The 24,025-nt window shown below is 59.3% G+C and overlaps 2 protein-coding genes and 2 long non-coding RNA genes across 14 annotated transcripts in view; 2 read left to right on the top strand and 2 right to left on the bottom strand.

Annotated features, from left to right (window-relative positions):
• The window catches only part of LOC103349146 (uncharacterized), a 31,853-nt gene that overhangs the window by 3,751 nt on the left and 4,077 nt on the right, over window positions 1-24,025 (top strand). For 3 of the 4 annotated variants that reach the window (XR_517348.4, XR_016214896.1, XR_016214895.1), the window contains exons 3-4: window positions 655-839; window positions 1,044-1,280. This is a non-coding gene — a long non-coding RNA (uncharacterized LOC103349146). Of the gene's footprint in view, window positions 1-654; window positions 840-1,043; window positions 1,281-24,025 lie in introns of those variants that run through there. The other variant, XR_016214897.1, reaches the window with a different exon arrangement.
• On the bottom strand, window positions 5,998-15,885 carry ZBTB47 (zinc finger and BTB domain containing 47). Of its 3 annotated transcripts, XM_070050974.2 has the most exons (7): window positions 14,814-15,042; window positions 13,546-13,610; window positions 10,673-12,238; window positions 9,202-9,349; window positions 8,530-8,645; window positions 7,956-8,100; window positions 5,998-7,743 (listed from the first exon to the last, which is right to left on the bottom strand). In XM_070050974.2, exons 1-7 carry the CDS (start codon window positions 14,890-14,892, stop codon window positions 7,376-7,378), a joined length of 2,487 nt encoding a protein of 828 aa, XP_069907075.1. In that variant the 5' UTR covers window positions 14,893-15,042; the 3' UTR covers window positions 5,998-7,375. The 3 variants fall into 3 exon arrangements, with proteins under 3 accessions (XP_069907075.1, XP_051707785.1, XP_051707782.2); XM_051851825.3 differs by lacking the exons at window positions 13,546-13,610; window positions 14,814-15,042 and adding an exon at window positions 15,578-15,885; XM_051851822.3 differs by lacking the exon at window positions 13,546-13,610 and having other exon boundaries at window positions 14,814-15,186.
• LOC103349147 (uncharacterized) lies at window positions 14,634-21,891 on the top strand. 2 transcript variants are annotated; one of them, XR_011379578.2, is made up of 5 exons: window positions 14,634-14,773; window positions 15,285-15,507; window positions 16,484-16,724; window positions 16,853-17,060; window positions 18,982-21,891. It is a non-coding gene; the product is annotated as an uncharacterized LOC103349147 (long non-coding RNA). The 2 variants fall into 2 exon arrangements; XR_016214894.1 differs by lacking the exon at window positions 14,634-14,773 and having other exon boundaries at window positions 15,290-15,507; window positions 16,570-16,724.
• NKTR (natural killer cell triggering receptor) overlaps window positions 20,026-24,025 on the bottom strand; it is a 47,102-nt gene continuing 43,102 nt past the window's right edge. For all 5 annotated transcript variants that reach the window (XM_008260249.5, XM_008260248.5, XM_070050971.2 and 2 more), the window contains one exon: window positions 20,026-22,729. In XM_008260249.5, the coding sequence (XP_008258471.1) occupies window positions 22,642-22,729 (88 nt within the window). In that variant the 3' untranslated portion in view covers window positions 20,026-22,641. The remainder of the gene's footprint in view (window positions 22,730-24,025) is intronic.

Below are 24,025 nucleotides of genomic sequence, written 5' to 3' on the forward strand. Positions count from 1 at the left end.
AGCAATTCAGTTGAGGAAGGACAGCATTTTCAACAAATGGTGTTGGAACAGCAACTTATCCACAGGCATAAATGAGCAAACAAACAAATCTCAACCTAAACCTCACAGTTTATGCAGATATCAACTCAAACTGGATCATGAGCTTGAGGTGTAAAATATCTCAAACAGTGTTGAAAAAGAAGAACAAAGTTGAGGGTCTCCTACTTCTTTATTTCAGGACTTACCACAAAGATATAATAATCCAAACAGTGTGGTACTGGCATGAAAACAGACACACAGACCAGTGGAAGGGACTAGAGAGTCTATAAATAAACTCTGCCATTCACAGCTGCTGTGGTTTGAATGCGCGTTGTCCCCTCTGAAAGTCATGCTGGATTTAAATCCCCACTGTGAGCTATTCAGAGGCCGGAAATCCAGCTGTGCTACTGAGAGGTAGGGCCTTTGGAAGGTGATTGGGATTGGATAATGTGTCCATCGCATGGGGCCCCCATGATTGAATCCTTGTGACTTCCCAAGAAGAGGGAGAGAGGAGAGGAGACACATACTCGTGCTTACTGTCTCTGCCAGGAAGAAAGCCATTGCCAGACTTATCCCCTTGACCTTGGGCCCAAACTACGAGCCAAACTAAACGTCTTTTCTTTGTAATTTACTCAGTCTGTGGCATCGTTTCGTGAGCTGAGAATGGAGCAAGGGAGCAGTCAGATGTTGTTCAGCAAGGATGCCCAGACCACGCAGTGAAGAAAGAAGAGTGCTTTCAACACATGGCTCCAGGAAAACACTGCCTACTTGCAAAAGAATGAAGTTTGACCCTTCCTTTATACCAGTTACAAACATTAAAGGTAAGAGTATACGATAAAATCAGAAAGCTTTCAGAAAAAAAAGCACAGGGAAAGCTTCATGACAGTGTATCTGACAGTCTCTTGGCTAAAAAAAAAAAAAAAGCACAGATAACAAAAGAAAACAAATGGATAGCTAAAGCAGAACAAAAAACCCTGATTTAAAAATGAGCAAGGCAGGTCAGCTCATTTTTATTGGTATTGCAGGAAAAACCACCGCCTGTAACACTGGCATCCCGTATGGGCACTGGTTCGAGTCCCTGCTGTTCCACTTCCAATCCAGCTCCCTGCTAATGCACCTGGGAAAGCAGCAGAGACTGGCCCAAGTGCCTGGGCCCCTGCCAACCATGTCAGAGACACGGATAGAGTTCCTGCTTTCTGGCTTTGGCCTGGCCTAGCCCCGGCTGTTGCAGCTATTTAAAGAATAAACCTGTAGATAGCAGATTTCTGTCCCTCTCCTTCTATTAGCATTTCAAATAAATCGTCAAAAAAAAGAGAGAACATCCTGTCTTTCCTGTTCTGTAGAAGGGGACTTGCGCTGTCCCTGAAGGGCTGGATTGTGGTGCCTCTTTGCTAGAGTTGTGTTTTTTTTTTTTTTTTTTAATGAATTTGAGTGGCAGAGTTATAGACAGGAGGAGACAGAGAGAGAGGTCTTCCATCCACTGGTTCACTTCCCAAATGGCCAAATGGCCAGAGCAGAGCCAACCTGGAGCCAGGTGCCTCTTCCAGGTCTCCCACATGGGTGCAGGGGCCCAAGCACTTGGGCCATCTTCTACTGCCTTCCCAGGCATATTAGCAGGGAGCTGGATTGGAAGTGGAACAGCTGGGACTTGCACTGGCACCTGAATGGGATGCTGGTGCTGCAGGTGGAGGCTTTAGCTACTACGTCACAGTGCTGGCCCCTTGCTATACTTTGTGGCCACCCAGCATTGTCTGGACAGCATTTTCCTGATTGAAAATGCATTGTGAGGTTCACTCCCTCCCCAAGGGAGAAGACATAACTTGTTTTCCAGCTTGCCTTGGAGCTAAGGTATGAACATGTAACCTGGATCTGTCAATAAGGTACTCCCATGCGAGATTTTGGTTCAGAGGGAGGGAAGCAAGCATCCCTGGGACTCCAGTATTCCATGGATGTAGCACCGGGGGTGCTTGGTGCTGTGGGAGCGGTGGAGGCAGAGTTTCCTGTGTGTAGCCCGCCCTGTGCCATTGGGTCCCAGCCATGGTGTCAGCCACAGCTCCCTGGGGTGAGTGCCCAGCTGGATCACCTTGGAACTCAAGTCTCCAGTTCTCTGGGAGATTTAATTAACACCTTTGCACCGAGTGGGGCTCTGTTGTCTCCAGCCAACAGCCCTGGTTCACTCCTGGGTGTCACCACACACCCAGCTTGGTTTGAGTGGAGGGGGGTGGCATTGTTCAGTGCTTGGAGAGCATGGCTGGTGGCAGCAGGCAGACGTGGGTTTGAATCCCGGCTCCACCACTTTCTGGCCACCTGCAGGTGGCTCTTGCTCACTGAGCCTCCACTTGCTCCAGTCCTTAGCCATCTGGGAAAGGTGGGACGAGGTCTGGCCATAGTGTTTTCCAGAGGCCGTCTCGCCAGCTGGAGTAAGGCAGAGTGAGGGGCTGAGACGCTCAAGATGGGATCTTGCCCCGCAGGTGCTCCTCCCCTGCAGGTGTGGGAGGCGGCTGGATGCTGCCCCCCCCCACCCTTCACAGGCTCCACTGCTTTGTGTGGGAGCTGAGGAGGTTCACCCCGCCTCCAGCCAGCCAGAGCCTTGGGGGCACTGCTCTTCCAATTTACACTGACCCTCCAGAGATGTTAAAAACCAGCTCCCTGGGTGGTTTAGACAGCACGTGGCATGCCTGCATCCCCAATCAGTGGAATCCCAGGTTTAAGTCCTGGCTCCTCTGCTTCCAGTCCAGCTTCCTGCCAATGTGCACCCTAGGAGGTGGCGCAAGGACTTGGGAGGCCTGCACTGAGTTCTGAACTCCTAACTTCAGCCTGGCCCAGCTCCTGGCTGCTGCAGGCCTCTGGGGTATGAACCAGCAGATGGGAAGTCGCTGTCTCTTTGCCTAAAAGGCAGAGGGGAGACTGCTAGTTCTGAGCATCATTTTAAAGAGACCCAAGGAGAAGACACTGCTGCCCTCCAGTAGATCCAGGTCCCCTCTCCCTGTAGCCACAAAGTAGCACTGCATTTCCCCAGCCCCTGGCATGGTCACAGCGCTGCTGCAGAGAGAAGTGGCTGAATCCCTAGGACCAGTGCATAGTTCCCCACCCTGTGTCCTCCCTGCCTCGTCACTCGAGAGGCCCATGCTGACCTGAAGGCGCCCCTTGGTCAGAGCTGCTGCATGGGGAACGGCTGCCCAGAGCCACTGACATCTGGAGATGGTTTGTGGGCCACAGCAGAGCCCAGCCTGCCCACGGCTCAACACAGCCAGGCCCAAGGGCGCCGCTAAGTCAGGGGTGCCTCATTCCCCGTCTCATCGGCCCATTTTCTTTTTCTTTCTTTCTTTTTCTTTTTTTTTGGACAGGCGGAGTGGACAGTGAGAGAGAGAGACAGAGAGAAAGGTCTTCCTTTGCCGTTGGTTCACCCTCCAATGGCCGCTGCGGCCAGCGCGCTGCGGCTGACGCACCGCGCTGATCCGATGGCAGGAGCCAGGTACTTATCCTGGTCTCCCATGGGGTGCAGGGCCCAAGGACCTGGGCCATCCTTCACTGCACTCCCTAGCCACAGCAGAGAGCTGGCCTGGAAGAGGGACAACTGGGACAGAATCCAGCGCCCCGACCAGGACTAGAACCCGGTGTGCCGGCGCCGCAAGGCGGAGGATTAGCCTAATGAGCCGCGGCGCTGGCTGGCCCATTTTCTTTAGACAACGGTGCTGGGACCGCACCTCTACTGGGGAGCTGCTTGGCCCCGAAGAGCAAAACTGGGGAAAGTGCGTGCTGCAGAGGTGCCAGCCCCAGTGCCCACCACTCACAGCCCACCAGTGGCCTCTGCCCATCACCCAGCATGCCAGGTGCCCAGACTCTGGACAGTGCAGCTGATCTGTAGAAAGGCAGGAGGCAGAGCCCTGCTCTCAGGAGAGCGAGGCAGCAGCAGGTCCCGAGGGCTGGCAGTGAGCCTTGATTTCAGGGTGTCTCCTAGTCACTCACTTTTCAGTCCAAGGCGTGGGACTGGGCAGAGAGGCTGCGTCAACATCCTAGGAATCTCCCAACATGTCCGCCCACAAGGTCTCCGTCTGCCTGCCCCTGCGAGGTCCCATCTGACCTCTGTCTGTCTCCAGGGGTAGGGGCCTCATTCACCACCAGGGCCTAGAATTCCATCAGCCAAGAAGGGGCTCCACATACACAGGGAAATTCACACAAAATGTGGATGATGAATAAAACCCTGCACTGCTTTCAAAAATTGTAGGCACCAAACTAACCTATCTTTTAACTCCCCTTCTCCATGGATAACTCGAAGGCCCCTGTATCACCTGTTTCTGATTCAGCTTCCTGCCAGTGCACACCCTAGGAGGCAGCAGGTGATGGCTGAAGTACTTCGGTCCCTGCCACCCGTGTAGGAGACTTAGATTGAGTTCGGGGCTCACTGGCTTTGGCCTGGCCCAGATCTGGCTGTTGTGAGCATTTGGGGAGTGAACCAGTGGGTGGAAGTGCTCTCTCGCTGACTTTCAAATTAAATGGAAACACGTATTTTTACAGAAATAAAAAGCAGTAAGATAGGGAGGAGTCTGTGGACGCTGCAGGCACAGGTGTCCACACACCACCCTTGCTCAGGGCAGCGAGACGTAAAGAAGAGGCAGGGCCAGGGGGCAGCAGTTGTACTAACTTTATTCCCTTCATGCTTCTCACTCGGTTGCCTGCTGTCCCGTGCACTCGGGGGCTGGGCGGGGGGTGCCGCAAATACGTGATCAGACATCAAGGACCCACGTGCCTGGGGGTGGTCCTTCTGCCACCCCCAAGCCCCACCCTGTGAAAGGCCTGTGGAGCCAGACAGGGACAGAGGCTCAGACCCCAGCCCTGTGGTCACTGGGCTTGGGGCTTGCTCATCATTCTAGCCACTCCCCCTAAGCTGGTCCAAGACAAGGAGTGCCCAGGGCAGCTGGGGCCCAGACAACAAACCTGGGGTCTGGCTAAATGGGCTGGGAAGTCCAGCCCCAGAGAGTGGCCCGGCAGATCTCCATGGGTGGTGGCTGTGTTGCCCCAGTCCCCTCGATCTAACATCTGAGTGCTCAGGAATTTGTCTCACAAATAAGGAAACGTAAAAGCTGGTAGGACAAGAACCCCCGTCCACAGCGGCTCTGCCGAGGTTCTGTTATTGCTGCTGGCCTTGTGGTCGGCCTGGAAAGGAGTTCCCTCCCAGGCTGGCCCAAGATGAAGAGAGTGTTTAGCACCAGGGACGCAGAGGCCTCCCAGGGGAGGGGCAGACCAGGCACAGCTCCAGTAACTGTCTTGGTCAGTGCCCAGCCTAATGTCTGGGCCGTCTGCCTGCCCCCCAGGAGGGCCATGAACAAAATGGGAAACCAGGGCCTCACACATGTCTTTGACTTCTGCCTGGTGATGGATGGCCTGACCAGGGTGCCTGTGGCCCACTGAGGCTGCAGTGGGACCACCAGGTGACAAGGCCACCAGCCCCTATGAGTGATGCCAGGGACAGGAGTTGGAGGACCCATGGCAATCCTGCCTGTAGCTCACCGGGGGAGATCAATTTGGTGGTGGTAGGGGGGAGATGTGAACCAGCCCTGATGAGATGCCCAGCACTGGGACCAGAGATTAGAAACAGCAAGGGGGGAGGGGAGACCCTGAGGACATCATGGAAGCCCAGAGATCAGGGGTTACAGGACAGAACAAGAGCCACAGTAACCAGGAGCCTGGTACCCCCCCCTCCAAGTCTGGAGGTGAGGGATCTGCAGAGTCTGGAGTCAGACAGAAAGCTCCCTGTTTGGGGAGGGGCCCACCTTCTCTCCCCAGGAACAGCAGGGGTGCCTGAGGGTGGGACTGCAGGCTCTGGGTTTTAGGGTTCCAGTCTCAGCCCCCATCCTCAGCCAGGCCAGGGAGGCAGCTGGCATCAACCCCCTCCCAGCCCACAGGACAACCAGGGTGGTGTGGCTTGGGTTATAAAATCCTCACATCACTTGGGCACTTTGGGCCTGCCCACATCTGTACAGAATAAAGTGCTTTGTTTATTGATGATTAAAATGTCCCCAGCCCCCAGGGCCTCCCAAGGAGGTCGGAGGGGTTCGGTCCCCCTCGCCCACCAGCCCCCTTGAGCCCAGGCCTCTTCCCACTCCGGCCATGCTGGGAAGGTGCAGCGTGGGGGGCAGGGGGCGGGGCGCAGCTGGGTGGTAAGGTGCAGAGTATAACGAACAGAACCGTATCAACACAACAGGAAAGAGCTTAACTAGGAGACATGTAGCTTATGGAACCTCCCTCCCCATTTCAAAGGCAGGAATAAAGACGTTAAATGACAACCAAAAAAAAGGGGGGGGGGGATCCTATTAGTGCCAGCCTCATAGGGGCAAGTATGGGGCAGAGTCTGGGCCTCCCCCACAACCCCCCGCAGCCTGAACACGCAGGCTTCTCTCACTGTCCACCACTGCAGAGGCCTGCGAGGGACGAGGACACTGGGGCTGGCTGGGGGCAGGCTGTGGCCAGGTCTAGGGGGGAGGATGAGGCCTGGTGCTGGCCTCTAGAGATCAGAGACGGACATAAACGCACACATCTCCTTCTGGCATGGGGGACACGGCCAGGGTGGCTGGTGAGGGAGAGGGGTGCTCTGTGGACAGCAACCCTGTCCTGGCCCCACTGGTAGCACCTTGAAACCCTAAAACACGCGCCCGAGTCTCCCCCCTGAGTCCCTGTGCCTGGGGTCCAACCAGACTGCCCAGCAAAGGCCTGCCCCAGAAGCTTCTGGGGATGTCTTGCCCAGGGCTGGAGGGGTGGTGGGGAGAAGCAAACCCCTGGGGGCCAGCCCCCGCCCACCCCACTCCAGGCAGCAGAGCTGGGTGAGCAGTTATCAACCTCCCCACTCCTACCCAACAGGATCCTGGGCATCCAGCCTCAAGGTCTGTCTGGGTGTCTGCAGCCCTCAGCCTGGGTCCACGACTCCTCCACGGGCACCCCCCAACCTGCCCGTGGTGCAGGAGCAAGTTAGGGGCACAGAGGAGGTGGGGATGAGCCACTGAGACCGACCGAGGCGCAGCCTGGCTCAGGCCTCCGCAGAGTGGCCGGCCAGGCCTGCTGCCTCCAGCACCCCCTCACCTGGAGGGGGGGCGCCGCGAAGTTTCCTCTCTTTTCTTTTTCCTATGCTTAAAAAAAAAAAAAAAAAAAAAAAAAAGAAAAAGTAAAGGCTTCAAGGAGTGGCAGAACAGAGGACACTTTGCAGGTGTCCTCCAGAGCCAGAGCCTGTCCAGCCGCTTCCAGGGCTGGGGCAGCAGCCCTGGCCTATGCTGCGGCCCTCCCCAAGAAAGAGGGGAGGGCGGTGAGTCCCTCCTGGAGCGGACCCCCTGGGCTCCCGGGCGCAGCAGGTGCAGTCCAGCTGTTAGTTGCTGGCGTTCAGCCTGCCGCCAGCGTTGGCCGTGTTGGGGAAGAGTGGCGGCGGGGGCGGCAGGTGAGGTGGGGGCGGCAGGGTCTGGGGCAGGCCCGAGAGCAAGGGCAGGGCGTGGGCCGGGGCCTGGGCCTGGGCAGGCGGCAGGCCGGGGCCGGCAGGCGGCGTGTCGCTGGCCAGCGGGTGGCTGACGCGGAAGCACTTCTCCTTGTGCGCCTTGAGCATGTTGGAGAAGCGGAAGCGCTGGCCGCAGACATCGCAGGGGTACGGCTTCTCGCCGGTGTGCGTGCGCCGGTGGCGCTTCATGTTGGGCCGGCTGGTGAAGCTCTTGCCGCAGATCTCGCAGATGTAGGGCTTCTCCCCTGCGGGGCGGGCGTGGGCGTGGGCGGCGGGCTGTCACTAGGGAGGCGCCGCACCCCAGCCCAGGCGCGCGCTGAGCCTCCCCAGCCAGAGCCAGCCCTCACCCGCAGGAGTCTCAAAGAGAAGGGTAAACAGGCCGGATGGGAGAAGGGGTGTGGCCGGGCCTCGTGGGGCGCCCCCCTCCGCCCCGCCCCCGTCCCAGGAGGCGGCGCACCTGTGTGGGTCTTCATGTGCTCATCAAAGTACTGCTTCATGTTGAAGTCCTTGCCGCACCACTGGCACATGAACTGCTTGTGGCCGATGTGGATGCTCATGTGTGAGCGCAGCTGGTACTTGTACTGGAAGCGCTCGTTGCAGTTCTGGAGGCGGGGTGAGGGCCCAGGCACAGCATAAGAGCAAACAGCTCCCAGGGTCAAGAGTGGACACACATTGGGGGGGGGCGGGGCTCCCGGGCAAGGGGGTAGGGAGGGTAGAGGCGTGAGGACCAGCCGAGGGGGCTTCAGGGGCTGACCACGCATGCACCTGCAGAGAGCCGGGTCATCCCCACCTGCAGCTCTGCTAGCTGTATCTGGAATCTCCCCTGCCGGGGGTGGGGGTGGGGGGACACCTCTCCCCGCCCCAAGGCTCCAGCCCATGCAGACTTTGCATCCTGAATGTCTGGGGCTGGGTCAGGGCATGGGAAGAGGGCCCGGCCAGCGGCAGTGGGAGGGCCTCTCTCCTGGCTCCTGCTTTACAGCAGCTGCCGCCCTGCTTCCCGTCCACGAGGTGGGCAGGGGTCCAGAGCTCACCTCACATCGGAAGGGCTTCTCCCCAGAGTGCTGGAGCGAGTGCACCTTAAGCGACATGCTGCGCTTGAATGACTTCCCGCAGGTCTCGCACGTGAAGGGCATGTCCTTGGTGTGGGCTACAGGGTGGACACCGTGGCCGTCACGTCTCAAGGCCTGCCTGAGCATCCCCACGCTGGGCCCAGACCAGCAGGCCTGGGCCACCCTTCTTCCCTGGGACTGACCCTCCACACTGTCCAGGGCTGCTTCCTGGGGAAGACCCCTTCACACAAGGCTGGCTCAGTCAAGTCATGGTTCTTTGGCTTCTGGCCAAAGCAAACAGCCACAGCCGCCTTGCCTCAAAGCTTCGAGGAAAGATGGAAGGACCCTGGGTGGGACTGGCCTCCCCTCAAACCCTAGCCCCACCACTGGCTTCTCACTTAATCGGGATGCACAGCCGTGTGCCAGCTGGATTCTGGTTCCCACCTGGCATCTGATCCAGACGCCCTCGTGCAGTGTACAACTGGCCCAAGTGTGCATGGCAGCCCTGGCCCAAGCCACCTGCCACTGCGGCCTGCCTCCCCGGGCCTCCCAGCTCACCCCTTTACACTGCCCTTGGACATGAAGTCCTTGCTGGCACCAGCCAGGAGCTGGCGTGCCTCGGTCCTCTGCTCTGCCCCCAGCAGCCAGGCTTACCGACCATGTGCTTGCGCACGTGGGCCATGGTGTAGAACTTCTTCTCGCAGATCTCGCACGAGAACTTCTTCTCCGCGTAGCCGTGCACGATCTTGTTGTGCTCATGGAGGGACCAGAGCTTCTTGAAAGCTTTGCCACATGTCACACACTGCAGGGCGAGACAGCGTCAGTCCCCCGGGCTGAGGCAGGACCCTTCCCCAAGTCGCTGCCCCTCTCTGGACTCAGTTTCCCCACGTGAAACATGCTGGGCCCTTGATCCAAGGACCAGCCCGATCTGATGCTCCTACATTGAGGGGAGGGGTAACTCCGAACACTTAACCCACCCACACACCACGACTACCACCTGGGACCCTCCTTCATCCTTGAACTCAAGTGGGATCAGGGGTCATCGCTTCCGTGGGGCACAGAGTGGGACATTAACACTGCTGCCTCCCCCTGCTGGAACCTGTGCCCTGACACCAGACATCCCCAAGGGGATGGAGCACAACGGGACTGGCTGGGGAGGACTACCAGAGGTTCTGGGGAGCCATCAGGCAAGGAGAGGCTGGGAAGGGCCGTGGGGACCACAGCCCCCTCCTCCATTCTCCTGTTTCTCTCTTCAGGACACCCCATGGAGGTGGGAGGCAAGGGCTTGGGCAGAAACTGGGTCAGGGTACCCATGTCAGAAGGGACATAAGCTTCTCTCCACCTTCAAGAGGGAGGCTCAGCTGTTCAGCAGGTGGAGCGTCCAAGGGCACTCCAGAGGGCAGGCAAGTGGGAACAGGTGCGTGAGGGTGGGGCAGGTTACCAGGTAACGCCCAGGTAACACTTTCTCCGCCGGGTGCTGCAATTAGCAATTAGCTTGGGCAATTAGCACCCGCCTACCTGCCAGCCTTCCCTTCTTCTCCTGGGCCAGAGAAGGTGAAAACCACCTTTGGGGACCCTGGCTGGTCCCCTGAGAGGTGAGGCTGCCACAAACACACTGGCAGCCAGCCCAGCTCCCCTGTTTGGCCCCAGCTTTTCCCAAATTTCTCAACCAATCCCTTTTCCCCAGGCCCCGGCCAGCTGGCATCTCCAAACAGCTGACTGCAGGGACCTCCTCCTGCTGGGCTGCCCTCTGCTCCATAAAGCACCTCTGTGGGAAGTAGCAAATGGTACCCGCCTCTGGGCAAGCCCCTCCTCCCTTCCTGTGGACTTTTGTGCAGTGCGCAACCTGTGAAACAACCCGCCGTGGCCCTGCTGGCCTCCCTGCAGCCTGACGGATGTTAAAACGCGGTCCGACTCCTCCCTCCCCAGAGCTGGCTGGCCCCGGGCCTCTGCTGCTCGGACGACTCCCCACGTTCATCCTGTGTCCCCATTCTCCTTCACTGCCCTGGCCAAGGGCACTCACTGTCGGGTCACAAGTCCTCCCTGTGCCAAAGCCCAGCCTCTGCCCCTCTCCTTCGCACTGACGGCCTGGGCCTGGGCAGGCCGGGAGCCCCGAGCGGCCCACCTGGATGTTGCGCTCGCAGTCGGTCTGCCGGTGCAGCAGCAGCTCACTCTCCAGCAGGAAGCGCTTGCCGCACTGGTCGCAGATCTGCATGCGGCTGTGGGTCACGTTCATGTGCTTCTCCAGGTACCAGCGGTTGTTGAAAACCCGTGGGCACTTCTGGCAGGGGTGGTGCTGCTTCTCCTCCAGCTTCACCTTGGCCCCCAGCCCGTCGGGGGCTGCCGCGGACACGACCCCCGGGGGCGGCTTGGGCCGCTTCCCACCCCGCCGCCCGGACTCCCCGGGCTCAGGGCTGCCCCTGCGCCGAGCACTCTCCCGGGACCTCGTGGCCATGCGGCTGTGGGAAGGGGGCTCTGCTTGGCCGCTCCGACGGCCCCCGGGGCCTGCAGGGCCCTGCCTGGCCCCAGCCTCCCCCTCCTCCTCCTCTTCCTCCTCCTCCGAGCTCTCTGGATCCTGCTCGCTGTGCCCTTCCTCCTCCTCCTCTTCCTCTTCCTGCTCACTGTGCCCTTCCTCCTCATCTTCCTCCTCTCCAGGACTACCACCCTCTTCCTCCTCCTCTTCCTCTTCCTCCTCCTCCTCCTCGCCCCCACCACTGCCACCACCCTCCTCCTCCTCTTCTTCCTCCTCCTCCTCCTCTTCGTCCTCCTCCTCCTCCTCCTCTGAGTGTCTCTGCAGCCCGTCCTCCCGGCCCAGAGCCATGGCGGCTGGGCTGGTCCCAGTGCCCGGCTTCCCCTCGGGGCCCGTGGACACGTGCAGTGTCTGGTTGTTCAGGTTCACCTCCACGATGATCTGGGACTGCTCCTGGCGGCTGTAGGCGCCAGGACCCCCGAGCTCTTCTTCCAACTCCTCCCCACCCTCCAGCTTGCACAAGCCAGTAGGGGGCCCGCCAGCCTCCTCGCCGCCACCTTCCTTCTCCTCCTTGAAGAAGGGCTGGGCCGACCCGAGGGCAGCAGGCACTGTGCCCTCAGTGGTCCCCGCTCCGTCCTCAACGCGCACCGAGTAGGGGTCGGGGCCCTCGCGGGCGTAGATCTTGGGCAGGCCGGGGGCGTCGGCCTCCTGCTTGATGTCGCAGTAGTAGGACGGTGCAGCGGGGGTGCAACTGGCGGCTGGCTGGGCCAGGGCCACGGTGCCGGGGCCCGGCGGGCCTAGGGAGCGGGCATCCAGCAGTTCCTGGCAGGACGCGGCGATGTCGGCCATCTGCAGCAAGGAGGCAGCGCTGAGCACCTCGTGGACGTTGGCTGCGTTGACCAGCAGCTTGGACGTGTAGATAAAGTTGAGGATCTGTTGCAGGCCTCCCGGCGCCAGCGCCTCCAGGGACAGCTCCACGCGCTGCAGCTGCTTGTTCTGGGTGAAGAGCGAGTGGAAGAACTGGCTGTAGGCGGCCAGCACGCCCTTGTGCGCCGGGAAGACGCTGCGCTGGGGCACCAGCACCAGGTCCACGTCGCAGAGGTCGGGCTGGAAGAGCCGCTGCTCGTTCAGGCGGCCCATCAAGCAGGCGAAGTGCAGGGCCACGTCCTCCACCAGCGAGAACTCCGCCGCTGGTGAGTCGGTCGTCTTCTCAACCAGCAACTGTGGGGATGGCATTGAGGGTCAAGGGCAGCACCGCCGTGGGGGAGGCGGCCTGCCCCTCCCGGCCCCACCTCCCAGACAAGAAAGCGGGGCTCTGGGGGACTCAGGTCTACCCCAGCTGCCCCTCCGGGTGCATCCTCTGGTCGACCATGAGCCGGCATCCCAGGCGGCAGGATGGTGCGCAACCCAGAAGGCTGCAGAGACCTTTAGGTGGAAAGCCCAGCCCGGGGCCTGTCACTTCTCCCCTCCTGCCCTGTGGAGGTCGCGAGACCCAGACAGCCCCAGTAGCACCTGGGCCTGCAGCTGTCACCTGTACCAAGCTTGTGAGCAGCCAGGTGCCTGGGGCCCGTCCCAAGCTCTTTTCCCTCAAGGCCCCCAGGTCCCAGGTCAGGTGCAGTTCAGGCCCAAAGGCTCTGAGACAGCCCCATTTGGGGTGGCCCTGCCACTCAGGGGGTGGGGGGTTCTCTGGGGGAGGCCCTGGAAGTCTGATGGATCAGATGGGTCAGCTGGGTCCCCAAATGGCAACCGTGCACACAGCATGTTCAGTACCTGCCAACTACCTGCCTGGCTGGCCCAACCCCATGGGTTCCAGGGTCCAGTTCTTCTCAGCCTGCCCATAGTCACAAAGCTGACCAGCTGCCCCTGCCAGCAGCCCCCTTGGGGTTCTGGGATGAACTTGGTCTCGTCCACCCACAGCCCCACCCCACCCCCTGCCGCTAGTCTGCTGGCGTGGTAGGCCCACACTGGGCAGGGAGGGCCGTGTCTGGGGTCCACAGCTCCTCCACCACCTGAGGACAAGCCTTCCTAGGCCTCAGGAGGAGCCTTACTGGAGCCTGCAGACCTGCCCTGGGCCCAATCTGGCAGGCTCCTGCCCACGGATGCCATCTTCCTTGAGTTAGACACCACCATGTATACCCCTCTGTCCCAGGGCTGCTAGCTTGTCCAGGCCTGGCCAACGTGACTCACACCCGGCACCAAGCCCCCTCCGGCCCCTTCTCTGACTGATCCTCTGGACCAAGCCCTACTGCACAGCGGGGGAAACTGAGGCTCAGAACGGGAGGGTCCCACACACCACAGCCCTGGCCTCCCGGCTCTGCAAGGATGCCACGTCCTCGCTAGGCTGGATGCTGCCGTCTAGGACCCCCTCCCCCGCCCCACCTGGAGACCAGCTGGGCTTCTCCAAGCCTCTGCACCTGTACGTCAGAGAGAGGTCAGGGTATGCGGGGTTGAAGAGGTGCTCCACGTAAGGGCGGCGAGGAAAGTGGCCTGGACAAGCTGGCTGAGGCCAGGCCTGCTGGGGAGCTCACCTCAGGCCGCAGGGCCCCTGGCCTCTCCGCCCTCCTTCTCTGGAATGCCTTCCAGTGCCCACTGCCTAGGGAAAGGGCAACCTTCCATGAGCACACCTGGCCCTGGCCCTCCGGCCTCAGGCGCGTGACCTGCCCCTGTTGCAAGCAGGAGCCCTAGCCAAGCCAGCACCACCCCCTGGCAGCCCCTCATCCTTGGCTGCCTGCGCCCCTCCCAGGGCAGGGCACAGGGATGCCTCTCAGGGCCCTGAGCAGCAGCCCCTCCCACCAAGGGCCCACCAGCTGTGCTGGCCTCCCTGGGCCAGATGTGCCAGTTCTCTGAAGCCAGGGACGCCTCCCCACCCCACAGACGGCTCTGCCAGCTGCAGCCACACACGCCACCCCAAGCCTCGGGCACTGCAGGCTGGTTGAGCCGCAGGACCAGGGAGGTGGTCAAGCCCACGGGTCATCGGCGGGTTCCCGTCCTGAAACCCTCTGTGGGAGTCAGGCTGGGAGGGGGCCCAGGGACACCTGCTGGGGCTGCTCTGAGGACTCCACACCTGGCGGGTACCTTGTCTCACTGGCAGGAAGCCGCTGGCTCCCACCTGCGCTCCCAGCCTCCCTGGAAGGCCTGGTGAATGAGCCCTGCGCGCCCGCGTCCCTCTGCACCCCCCTGACTCCCACCCCCAAGCCTTTCACCGCGGTCCAGCAGTGGGGGGCCCCGGGCTGGGCGAGGGGGCACAGGCTCGTGACCTCCAGGCTCCTCCTTCTGGGGAAAAGGGTGACCGCGTTCTCCAGCCACCCCTGCTTCCCTGGGAAACAGATCCAGAGAGGGAGGAGGACCGGCCAAGGTCACACAGGAGTTTGGACCAGAGCTCCGGGAGCCCCCTGCCCTCGGCCCGGGGCCATCCCGAATCCCCAGGCGGGGCGGCTTCGGCGCCCACGTGGCCCAAGGCCCGGGCGAGAATCCGACTCCCCCTTCCCCCTCAGAACCCAGCCCGAGGGCGGCGCCGTCCCGGGCGCAGGGAAGCGCCCCCCTCCGCCCGGGCCGAGCAGGACCTCAGCCTCGCGCGCCGGCGCCCCCACCCCAGGAATTTAACCCCCTCCCTGCCGAGCGCCGCGCCACGGCGCCGCATTCCTGGCCCGCGGGAACCCTGCAGTTGGGGACGCAAGGACGGGGGCGAGGCGAAGATCCCCGCAGCCCCTCCCCCCGAGCCGGCAGGCCGTGCGCTCCTGGGGGCAGAGCTGGCAGGTGGGCGGATAAGCGGGGGGACAGGCAGGGCCCTGCGTACCATGGTGCCGTGGCGCTGGGGGCTCACAGGGCCCCGCGGGATCGCGCTGCCCCCGGCGGCCAGGCCCGGGCCGCTCCATGAAGCGCCGCGCTGGGGGCCGCCCCCGCGCAGGGCCCCGCGACCATGGCCCCCGGGGGCGCGGCCGGGCGGGCGGAGGCGCAGGGCCGCGGCGAGTCCAGCGCCGAGCAGCTGCGGCCCCAGAGCCTCGGGCGCGGCGGGCGGGGGGCGCGGGGCGCCGATTGGAGCCCGCGCGTCAGCTGGGGCCGCCGTCTGGACGCTTAAAGGGCCAGGCCGCCCTGCGTGCCGGCGGGGGGCGCGGACACGCGTGGTGTGCGGCATGCCCGTGAGACGCCCCCTCCCCCGCTCCGCGCCGCAGGCCTCCGCCCCCCCCCCCAAGCCAGACCCCAGGGCTCACATCCGAGCAGAGGGACCCCGTTTCCACCCTCCCGAGCAGAGCCCCCTTTCTCCTAGGAAGTTCGTCCGGGAGTCTAACCTCGGTGCCCCCAGGCTGCGCCACGGAGGCGGGGCCCGGGTAGGAGGCCGCGGGGAAATCGGAAAGCGGGGTGTTCCGGCCCCTGCAGCCTGCTGCGGAAAAGGCTTCCCGCCGGCCGCTCGGAGCGAGCGCATCGCAAGGGACTGAACCCGGCCATGCTCTCCACCCCAGTCCTCTGGCCTCCGCCGCTCTGACCTGGGGGTGAGTCTGGGGTCTCGGGATCAGTTCTGCTCCCTGTCTCCAGGACTCGGTTCCCGTGGACCCTACCTACCTGGTGGCCTCCTCTGGCTGCACAGGACTGCCCAGGGAAGGAGCCGTAAGAACCAAGACCACAGCTGCAGGGATCAAGGTGGCTGGCCCCGGGGCCAGGGGATGGCGGGACCTGAGGCCCAGGCCCCACGGTCCCCCTCGGCCGTGGGACCACTGCGATGGCCTCCCTGCTTGCCTGCCTGGGCTGTGTCGGGGAGCTGCTGCCAGCCTTGCGGAATGCTGCTCTGGCAGGGACAGCCGTGGGGGCAGGGGGCTGGCGGTCCTGGCAGGCTGCAGAGGAGTGCTGCCAGGCTGAGCCGGCCGGAGGGTGGGGACCGTGGGGCCCTGGGCCTGACCCGGTGCAGGTGGCGCCTGGGCCACCCCTGGGGGGTGGGGGGCTCCGAGGGCCTCCTGTGTGACCACGTCATCAGATACCTTTTCTGCATGCACCGTCTCTAACCCGAGCTTGCTGTCCCAGGTTGTCGGTCACTCTCACCACATCTCCCTGGCCCGTGCACCTGTGCTTACGTCCAAGGGCAGGCCCAGCCGCTTCGATGTCCCCTGGGTGTGCCTAGATGCCAGGGGAGGTTGTGCAGCAGAGTCTGGGGTCCTGGGCAGGTGTCCTGGAACAAGCTGATGGTGGGAATTGCGCAAGATTTCGTTCGAGTGGCTCGCCTGAGGTCTGAATGAGGGGAGGCCCCTGCAGCCAGGGCCATCTCAGGGGCAGAGATGAGGTGAACAGAGTGCCAAGCGCCAGGGGAGGGCGAGGAGGGACCTTAGAGGAAGAGAGATGCGCAGCCCAGGGCTGGGGTGTGTGGGAGGCACCCCCCCCCCCCCAGCAGCCGCGTGGGTGTGCAGACAGCACTGCTGGGCTCCTGGAGGCCCCAGGCTGAGGCCAGGCCAGGGTGTCACCCTCGTTCCTCCACAGTGCACTTCCTCCTCTGACTCACCATGGCTCCTGGCATTGGCTTGCAAGGTGGTGAGGGAGGGACTCGGTGCCCATTGGCTGGACAGGGACACTGAGGCCCAGAGCGGGACAGATCACTCAGTCCGGCATCGGCATCAGGAGCCAGGGAAAAGGAAATCTTGGCGAAAGAGATGCCGCCTCCGAGGGCTGCCGGGAGCACTCCTGGGCCCACTTGCCAACAAAGCTGGCCGGTGAGACCAAGGTAAGAACACCGGCTTGTTTGTGACGGTAGTTGGGCTGGGGGGGAGGGCTAAGAGTTGGGTGAGAAGCTTGGGGACAGGGGCTCATCTCCCTGCAGACTCCAACTGCCCCCCCCCTTCCGGCTTGCAGCCCATCGACGGAAGAGCTCCCTGTGCAGAGCCCGAGCTCCCAGAAGCACCTGCCATAGTGGGTCCAGCAGGAAGGAGCTGTTGGAGGCCCTCAGTCTAGTGGACCCTAGTGGGGCTGCTGGGAGCTCAGACCGGAATGTTAACATCAGCGAGAGCAGAGGGAGAGGAAGGCTCTCCGGGCAGACAGTGGCAGCTGCATCGGCCAGGAGGTGAGGCTCTATGGCACCTGCAGGGAACTGGAGGTGATGGCAGGTAGAGCAGAGATGGTGTCCCAGGGCCAGTGTGGTTGGTGGGAGTAGCCAGGAGACGGCAGAACTGCTATTGGCGAGGGACACACAGTGGGAACTACACCTCTGGGGAGATCCAGGCAGGGTTCCTTGAGGGGCAGATGGGATTGGGAGGGTTTTCTAGGCCAGAGCTGCCTGCCCCAGAGTGAGTCAGGAGTTTGTCAAGGTACTGCCCTGGCAAGGCGGAGCTCACTGATCCTTGGGACACTCGGGACTGGGGGCTGGCCAGGTCTGCTCCTGCCCCTGGAGGCCAGCTGTTTTTTTCCCCCCACAACTTTCTGGTCTGTTTAGCTCCACGGACCCACACTGTGCTGAGGGTGTCCCCCGACTGGGGAAGTGAGATTCACCTCCACTGAACCTGGAAAGAGCAGAGCAGACAGGTGTGTGTCAGGCAGAGCACGGGGCAGGACCCGGCTTCCCTGGGGGCCATGGAGCTGTGTGTAACTGAGCTGGGGGAGGAAGAGAGCAGCAGGTACAGGGCCAGGCAGCTCCCCCAGCGTGGGGTCCACAGCCACCCAGTAGGTGCTGACGCGGCTCCCTGTGGAGAGAGAGAGCACAGATCTGCTGGGTGCGGGTTGCGGCGGGAGTGGGCATTGCAGCTGCGTGCGTCCTGCCTCTGCTAAGCCCAGCACTAATAGACTGCAGCTGCCCTTGGGTGGGGGCCTAATGCAAACCAGCAGGTTGCCTGGTTCCCTCTCCCAGTGCAAAAAAGTCTTGGCATTGGAGGCCTCCCTGGCAGCTTCTAGGATCTGCTCCCACCCTGTTGGTTCAATGGACCCTGGGCCCCTCACTAGTGACTGAGCCTGGCCCTCCACATGAATCCTGGGGGGCTCCTTTCCTCCTCCTAGGGGCCACCACCCCAAACTACTCTGCCATGTTTGGTTCTAAGCACTAAATCCACCATGCTTCCAGGAGGGAGGAGTCCCTAGCACCCCGCGTTTCAGATGAGGGGCTCAGTTATAGAGAGGTTAAGCAAATTGCCTTACTCTTGTTACCCAACTGGGACGTAGCAGGGTCAACTTGAACCCAAGCAGTCTGGCTGTGGCCCTCTGCCCAAAAGTCTTATTTTTTCCAAAGTAAAATCAAATTAGGCAGGGGACAAGGTCAGCGGGTCTTTGTTGGGATGCCTTTGGGCACCTGGCCTGTAACAGATTTTAGTTGCCAGACGCCCTGAGGCTGGGCCAGGCCCTCTGGGAGGTAGCCTCATCTCTAGGCTGGTCTTGGAAGGGATGGGCACCCAGGGTCATCTATCTTATCTGGTTGCCCCAGTCACATGTGCCTCCTTGCTGGGCCAGTGAGCTAAGTGGACAGTCTGACTTACTGGCCACACTGGAGCATGGCGGGCACAATGTGTCCACTCTATTGTACGCTGATGGCCTCGTGGATCTAGGATGGCTGCAGATGACCCCTCTCTGGGCTAGCCTGGGTTCTGCAGCTGTGAATGCAGCTCAGCAAATGAAGCTGGAGCTTTGAAGGACTATGTGGATGGTGCATAGTGAGGCTGGGGTCTCCAGGAGGCCCAAGTGCTTGTCCACAGCCCCAGACTTGGCGCCCACCAGGGGCCTTCCGTCTCGGGGAGCACAGCCTCTGCCTTGCACCGAGCCCTTGCAAGACTGGTGTGCACACGGCACACAGGTGTGTGAACACGTGTTCTCTCCGGGCCCAGCACTCCCACAGCTCTCTCCTTTCCCTGGGCGGCAGCAGAAGCGATTCCTTGTGCTATAGTCCGGTCCTCTCTGCCTTGGGAGGGGTGGCCGAACCCTGGCTGCTCCCAGTGGCAAGGCCATCTTCAGTCTCTTGCAAGGGTGTTTTCCTTAACTATTATTTCCTCCATAATGCCTAGATCATTCACCAAAGTCAAGACCACGGCCCCTGACACATTGCATTCGGTATTGCCCCAGCTCATCAGTATCACAATAATGCTCAGGATCCTAGCACTCACTGGGAAATAAGGAACTTCATCAGGGGATTTCCTCATGGCAAAGACTGGCGTCATCTTAGAGTCTATATGTTAAGGGCCAGCGCTGTGCAGTAGTCTAAGCCTCCGCCTGTGGTGCTGGCATCCCATATGGGTGCCGGTTCATAAATTTTAAAAAAAAGTTAAAATTGTATTTTTTAAGACTGATTTACTTGAAAGGCAGAGCAAGAGATACATTCCATCTGCTGGTTCACTCCTCAAATGGCCACAATGGCTCAGGTTGAAGCCAAGAGCCCAGAACTCCATCCTGGCTTTCCAGGTGATATGGGCCCACATACTTGGGCCATCATCTACTGCCTTCCCAGGCAAGTTAGCAGGAAGCTGGATTGGAAGAGGAACAGCCGGGCCTTGAACCAGCACTCTGATATAGGATGCCAGTGTTGCAAGCGATGGCTTAATCCACTGTGCCACAAAACCAGCCCTGGCTGCGTTCACTAAGAGAAGACACACTCCTTTGAGCCCAAGGAGACAAAAGTTCACTGTATTTGCTCGGCAAGCTCTCATGTGCATGCTAAAAATACCGCCCCAGTGTTGTCTCTGGGGTGAGTGACGTGTGCCTGGTGAGGTGCCATCAGGCGTGGAAGAGGAGCCTGGCAAATTAATTGACTGTCCCTCGGCAGCAGCTCACAGATGGGAAGGGACCTGGTCCTCCCTCAAGAGAAACCTGGATGCAGGTCACATCAGCAGGTGCCAACAAAGCCTGCAGGAAAGCTGGTGCCCAGGGGCAGGAGGCCCAGGCGCCATTAGTGCTCATCGTGTAGGCTCCCAGCCCTGCCTTCCCCCGCCACTGACACTGAGCTAGACAGGAGGCCTCTCCATGGGCTGGGTCGGCAAAGAACCCTATGTGGGTTCTGCCGCTTCAAAAAGACTATTCGAAGTGTGGATGATTAAAGAAAAATGAAACATGCAAAGAGTTGGACCAAATACTTTAATTTCTACAAGGTCCCCTTTCAAGTCTTGGGGAAGCTGAAGTGAAGTGTATACAAAGTAGACATTGCTAATATGTACGAAAGTATTTTCTAGTTTTCGAACAATACCGGCTATTTCATCAGTAAACAGGACATTACAAAAACAGTCCAATAATGCATTTTCTATTAAGCACAATACACAACATAATTCAGTTTTATTAAAAAATAACTTCACAATGCAGAACAATCGCCTTTTGGAAGAAGCTGTTCCTGCAGTTCATGTCAGTCAACACAAGTGGCCGCTGCAGCTGAGGGCCAGCCTTCCCCGCTGCAGAAACAAAGAGGCTTCCAGGGCCGTCCTTTTCAGGGTGAGGTCCCAGGACAGCCGAGATGAGCACAGGTAGTTACTGCCTGTGGAGAATTCTGCAGTTTTCCCTCACCCGCCCACGCACTAATCCCCAGAACCTATGAGAATGATGAGCTCTCTTTCCCGCAATTACGTTCTGTTCTATGGCACGACTGACCTCTGTGGGTTTGATCTAATGGCATGGACCCTGAAAACAGAGAGGGAAGGGATCTGCCGCATGAGAAAGAGCAGGGCTGGAGGGGAGCCCTCCAGCAGGGATGCAGGCAGCTTTGAGGGGCCCAGAACCGCCCCGCACCCCAACTTCCAGCCAGCAGAGAACTAAGTTCTGCCAGCGACCTGAATGAGTCCGGAAACCGATCCTTGCCCAGTGCCTCCATAAAGGAATGCTACCCGCCAACCCTGGATTTCCACCCTGTGGGACCCTGAGCAGAGGGACTCCAGCCATCCCATGCCAGACCCAAGAGCTACACAACTGGGAGCTAATAAATGGGTGGTGTTCTGAACTGTTGCACTTTGGGTAATTCCTCACAGAGCAACAAAAAGCTAATGCACTGCCCAGGGGTAACGTAGCTAACCTGATTAGATTCGGCGTGTTCTGTTTGGGTTCTCAACACCTGCCTTCCGGCTGAGCAGGGGTAAAGCAATAGTCTCCGCAGGCGACTTCTGAAAACCCTGCAGGTGAGGCAGACTCTGACCTGCGTGCCCACAAGTACCCTCTGACTCAGTCCTGGCTTCCAACTTAAGTCTTGGGCGACTTGGCAAGCAACTGCCCACCTAACCCTGTTTACATTCGTTGTCTGGGTGACAGTCACCCCTCCATCAGTCAAGGGCTGTCAGCCCACCCCCGGCCCAGAGGGTTCTCTTCTACTTCCCTAGTGTTCCCCAGCAAGGCCTGGGGCGGAGTGGTGCCGAGGTGTGTGTCACATCACATCGATTTCTTCTGCATAACTGCATCAAGCTGGCACTAAGGTGATTAAGTACACTTGGGGACAAAACACTGAAGAGTAAAAAACCACACATACACTACATTTTACAGGGCAACTTATTTCTGGAGGCCCCGCCCAAAGACATGAAGATACGTAAGGACCACAGCACCCTGCCCACTCTGCTCCTGGGTGCACGGGGGTCAGGCAAGGCTTCCCTGGCTGGAAGGCGTGGTGGAATCAGGAAAACCGTGCTGGTGACAGCAGGAACTGCTGAGGTGGCGTGTCCCGTACACGATGGACTGAAGAGGAAAGGCCTGCAAACTCTCCAGAGGTGGCACTTTGCTGCTGCTGTTACTGATGCGCACTCTTCAACCCGCTCTTCCAGGAGCACAGACAGGCAGCAGACCTGAGTGGCCACGTTCCCTACCGCCAATCTTGCCTGCTCAGGGGAGAACCAAACCACGACTGTGTTTGAGAGAAGCGCCCCAAACTGTCAAAGTGAAGACAGCTCAGAAGAAACCATTTTTGGTGCCAGTGAATAAAAAAAAAAGAAATCCCCTTTGTGTCTGATGAACCCTGACGTACGAGAGTAATGCTCACCGGGGCACCTGAGGGCACCAAGCACCAAAGCATGAACTGGAAGAGGATGTTTTCCAACCCAAACTTGTGATAGTATCTATTAAAAAGCACATAAAACAGTAAGTCCTCAGAGACGCTGCACGTATGTCTAGTTAAGGCCGACTTACTCTTCACAGCCTCACCCACAGCCTGAGAGGCAAGGCCGACCGTGGGTGGCACGATGTCCGCACTCCTGACCCTCTGACTGCTAAGCAGTGAGGAGGGAGTGAAGAAGCCCAGAGCCCCTACCGTGTGCTCCTCACTACGGGCACTGACCCCGGGGGCTGTTTTGGGAGGACATGGGTATGACTGTTCTTCACAGTCCTACGCTTGGCAGCTTATATGCTAAAACCTGAAAAATGGGCAAAACACATCTGTATTCTAAGGAATACAAGAGATGGAGAGAAAGTCTACCTAAGATAATATTGTAAATTATACTTGGTACATTTCACAATTTCTTGATTCAAGAAAACGAAATTCACTTCCATAGTTGGCTACTGTAAAATGTGGCATAAAAATAGTTCTAGGAGATACCTGTATTTTAAGTTCTTCTGTGCAGATGTAAATGAATAACAAGAAGTGTCTACCTCTGAAATTCACCTCTAATATTGAAATAGAACAACAGACTTCCATGAAGTTTCTCAAACTTTTAAGTTACCAGATATTTACAAATAAAGTTAGAATTTGTATCAAAAAACAGACGTTTTCAACTGTATCTGCTGCTTTCACTGGGGCTCCGGTGATGAGAGTAACTTCGGTCACTTTCACTGTCGGAGCCATAAGATCTGCAACTCCTGTATAACACAACACAAACGCAATATATGAAAATCTTTTAACCATCAATCCTACTTTAGTATATGTGCTGCCGAAGCGAGCACTAACCATGAATCCTTTCAATTCCTCTGGCAATTTCTTCTTTGATTTGAGTGGCTTGAAAACACTACTGCATAGCAGAGCACGAGGGGAGGGCAAGAGGGGCACTCACCACAGGAGCACCATGAACTTCTCCAAGATGTTTTAAGTGACAACAGTAACAAGGTTACAATAAAATAAATATCTTGGGAAATTTACTTGGAGTCCATTTGTGCAAATGAGCAGAATAATTTCCATGTTAACAGTACACGCATAGTTTCATTAAAGGTACGGAAAGCAAAATGCGGCCCAACGAGGGGTGGGAATGGGTCTGTGTTTGAACAAGGCCACTGGGATACTGAGTCAAGATGACATGGTTATGGCCACCAGTCAGGTATTTTGTGGGCACCTTTCCTCTGCCCCCTCCCCCAAAACCCCAGTAGACAAGTAGGTTTCTCTGGGACTCAAGGGTGTGACAGTGGCCAGACAAGTCAGTCAGGGGCGGTGAGAGCCCAGGAGGCGCAAAGACTGACTCAGGCACCGGGAGGGAGGGAGCTCAGCACTGGTGGTCAGAGGGCTTTCTGGGGCAGCGTGTTACAGCGGAGACCTGCGAGGCAGGTGGGAATCGTTGATTTCAAGAAGCTAAAGAGGGGATGGTGGAGCAAGCCTCTGTGCCTCCAGGCAAAGGGCCCACATTAAAGGAGAGGAGCAGGGAGGCCATTGCTGTGGCACAGCAGGTAAAGCTGCCACCTGCAGTACCGGCATCCCCTATAGGCACTGGTTTGAGTCCCAGCTGTTCCACTTCCGATCCAGCTCTCTGCTATGTCCTGGGAAAGCAACAGAAGATGGCCCAAGCCTTTGGGCCCTGGCACCCATGTGGGAGACTCAAAAGCAGCTCCTGGCTCCTGGCTTTGGATGGGTGCAGTTCCAGCTGTTGCAACCAGTTGGGGAGTGAACCAGCAGATGGAAGACCTCTCTCTCTCTCTGCCTCTCCTTCTCTCTCTGTGTAACTGTTTCAAATAAATAAATCTTAAAAACAAACAAAAAACAGGGGGGCCAGGAAGAGTCCAAGCTGGAGTGGGCAAATGCACGTGATGCTGAGGAGCTGAGACCCAACCGTGGAGGCAGTGGGGAGCCCGTGAAGGGTGTCCAAAGCTCAGATATTTTACGAGGATCACTGTCGCTGCCACGTGTGGGGGAGGATAAGACCACAAGCCACCAGACAGGGGCATCAGGAA

The sequence above is a fragment of the Oryctolagus cuniculus genome, chromosome 10 (assembly GCF_051225735.1).
Source record: "Oryctolagus cuniculus isolate XC-2025 breed Fujian yellow rabbit chromosome 10, ASM5122573v1, whole genome shotgun sequence".
Taxonomy (NCBI): Eukaryota; Metazoa; Chordata; class Mammalia; order Lagomorpha; family Leporidae; genus Oryctolagus; species Oryctolagus cuniculus.

What these genes read in the sequence shown, in the direction of transcription:
- ZBTB47 (XM_051851822.3), bottom strand. Translation starts at nt 15,152, where the DNA reads ATGCCGCACACCACGCGTGTCCGCGCCCCCCGCCGGCACGCAGGGCGG. An exon ending in CCCAGCGCCACGGCACCATG is followed by an intron (nt 12,239 to 14,813) that starts GTACGCAGGGCC and finishes CCATCCCCACAG; the next exon opens with TTGCTGGTTGAGAAGACGAC. An exon ending in ACTGCGAGCGCAACATCCAG is followed by an intron (nt 9,350 to 10,672) that starts GTGGGCCGCTCG and finishes CTCGCCCTGCAG; the next exon opens with TGTGTGACATGTGGCAAAGC.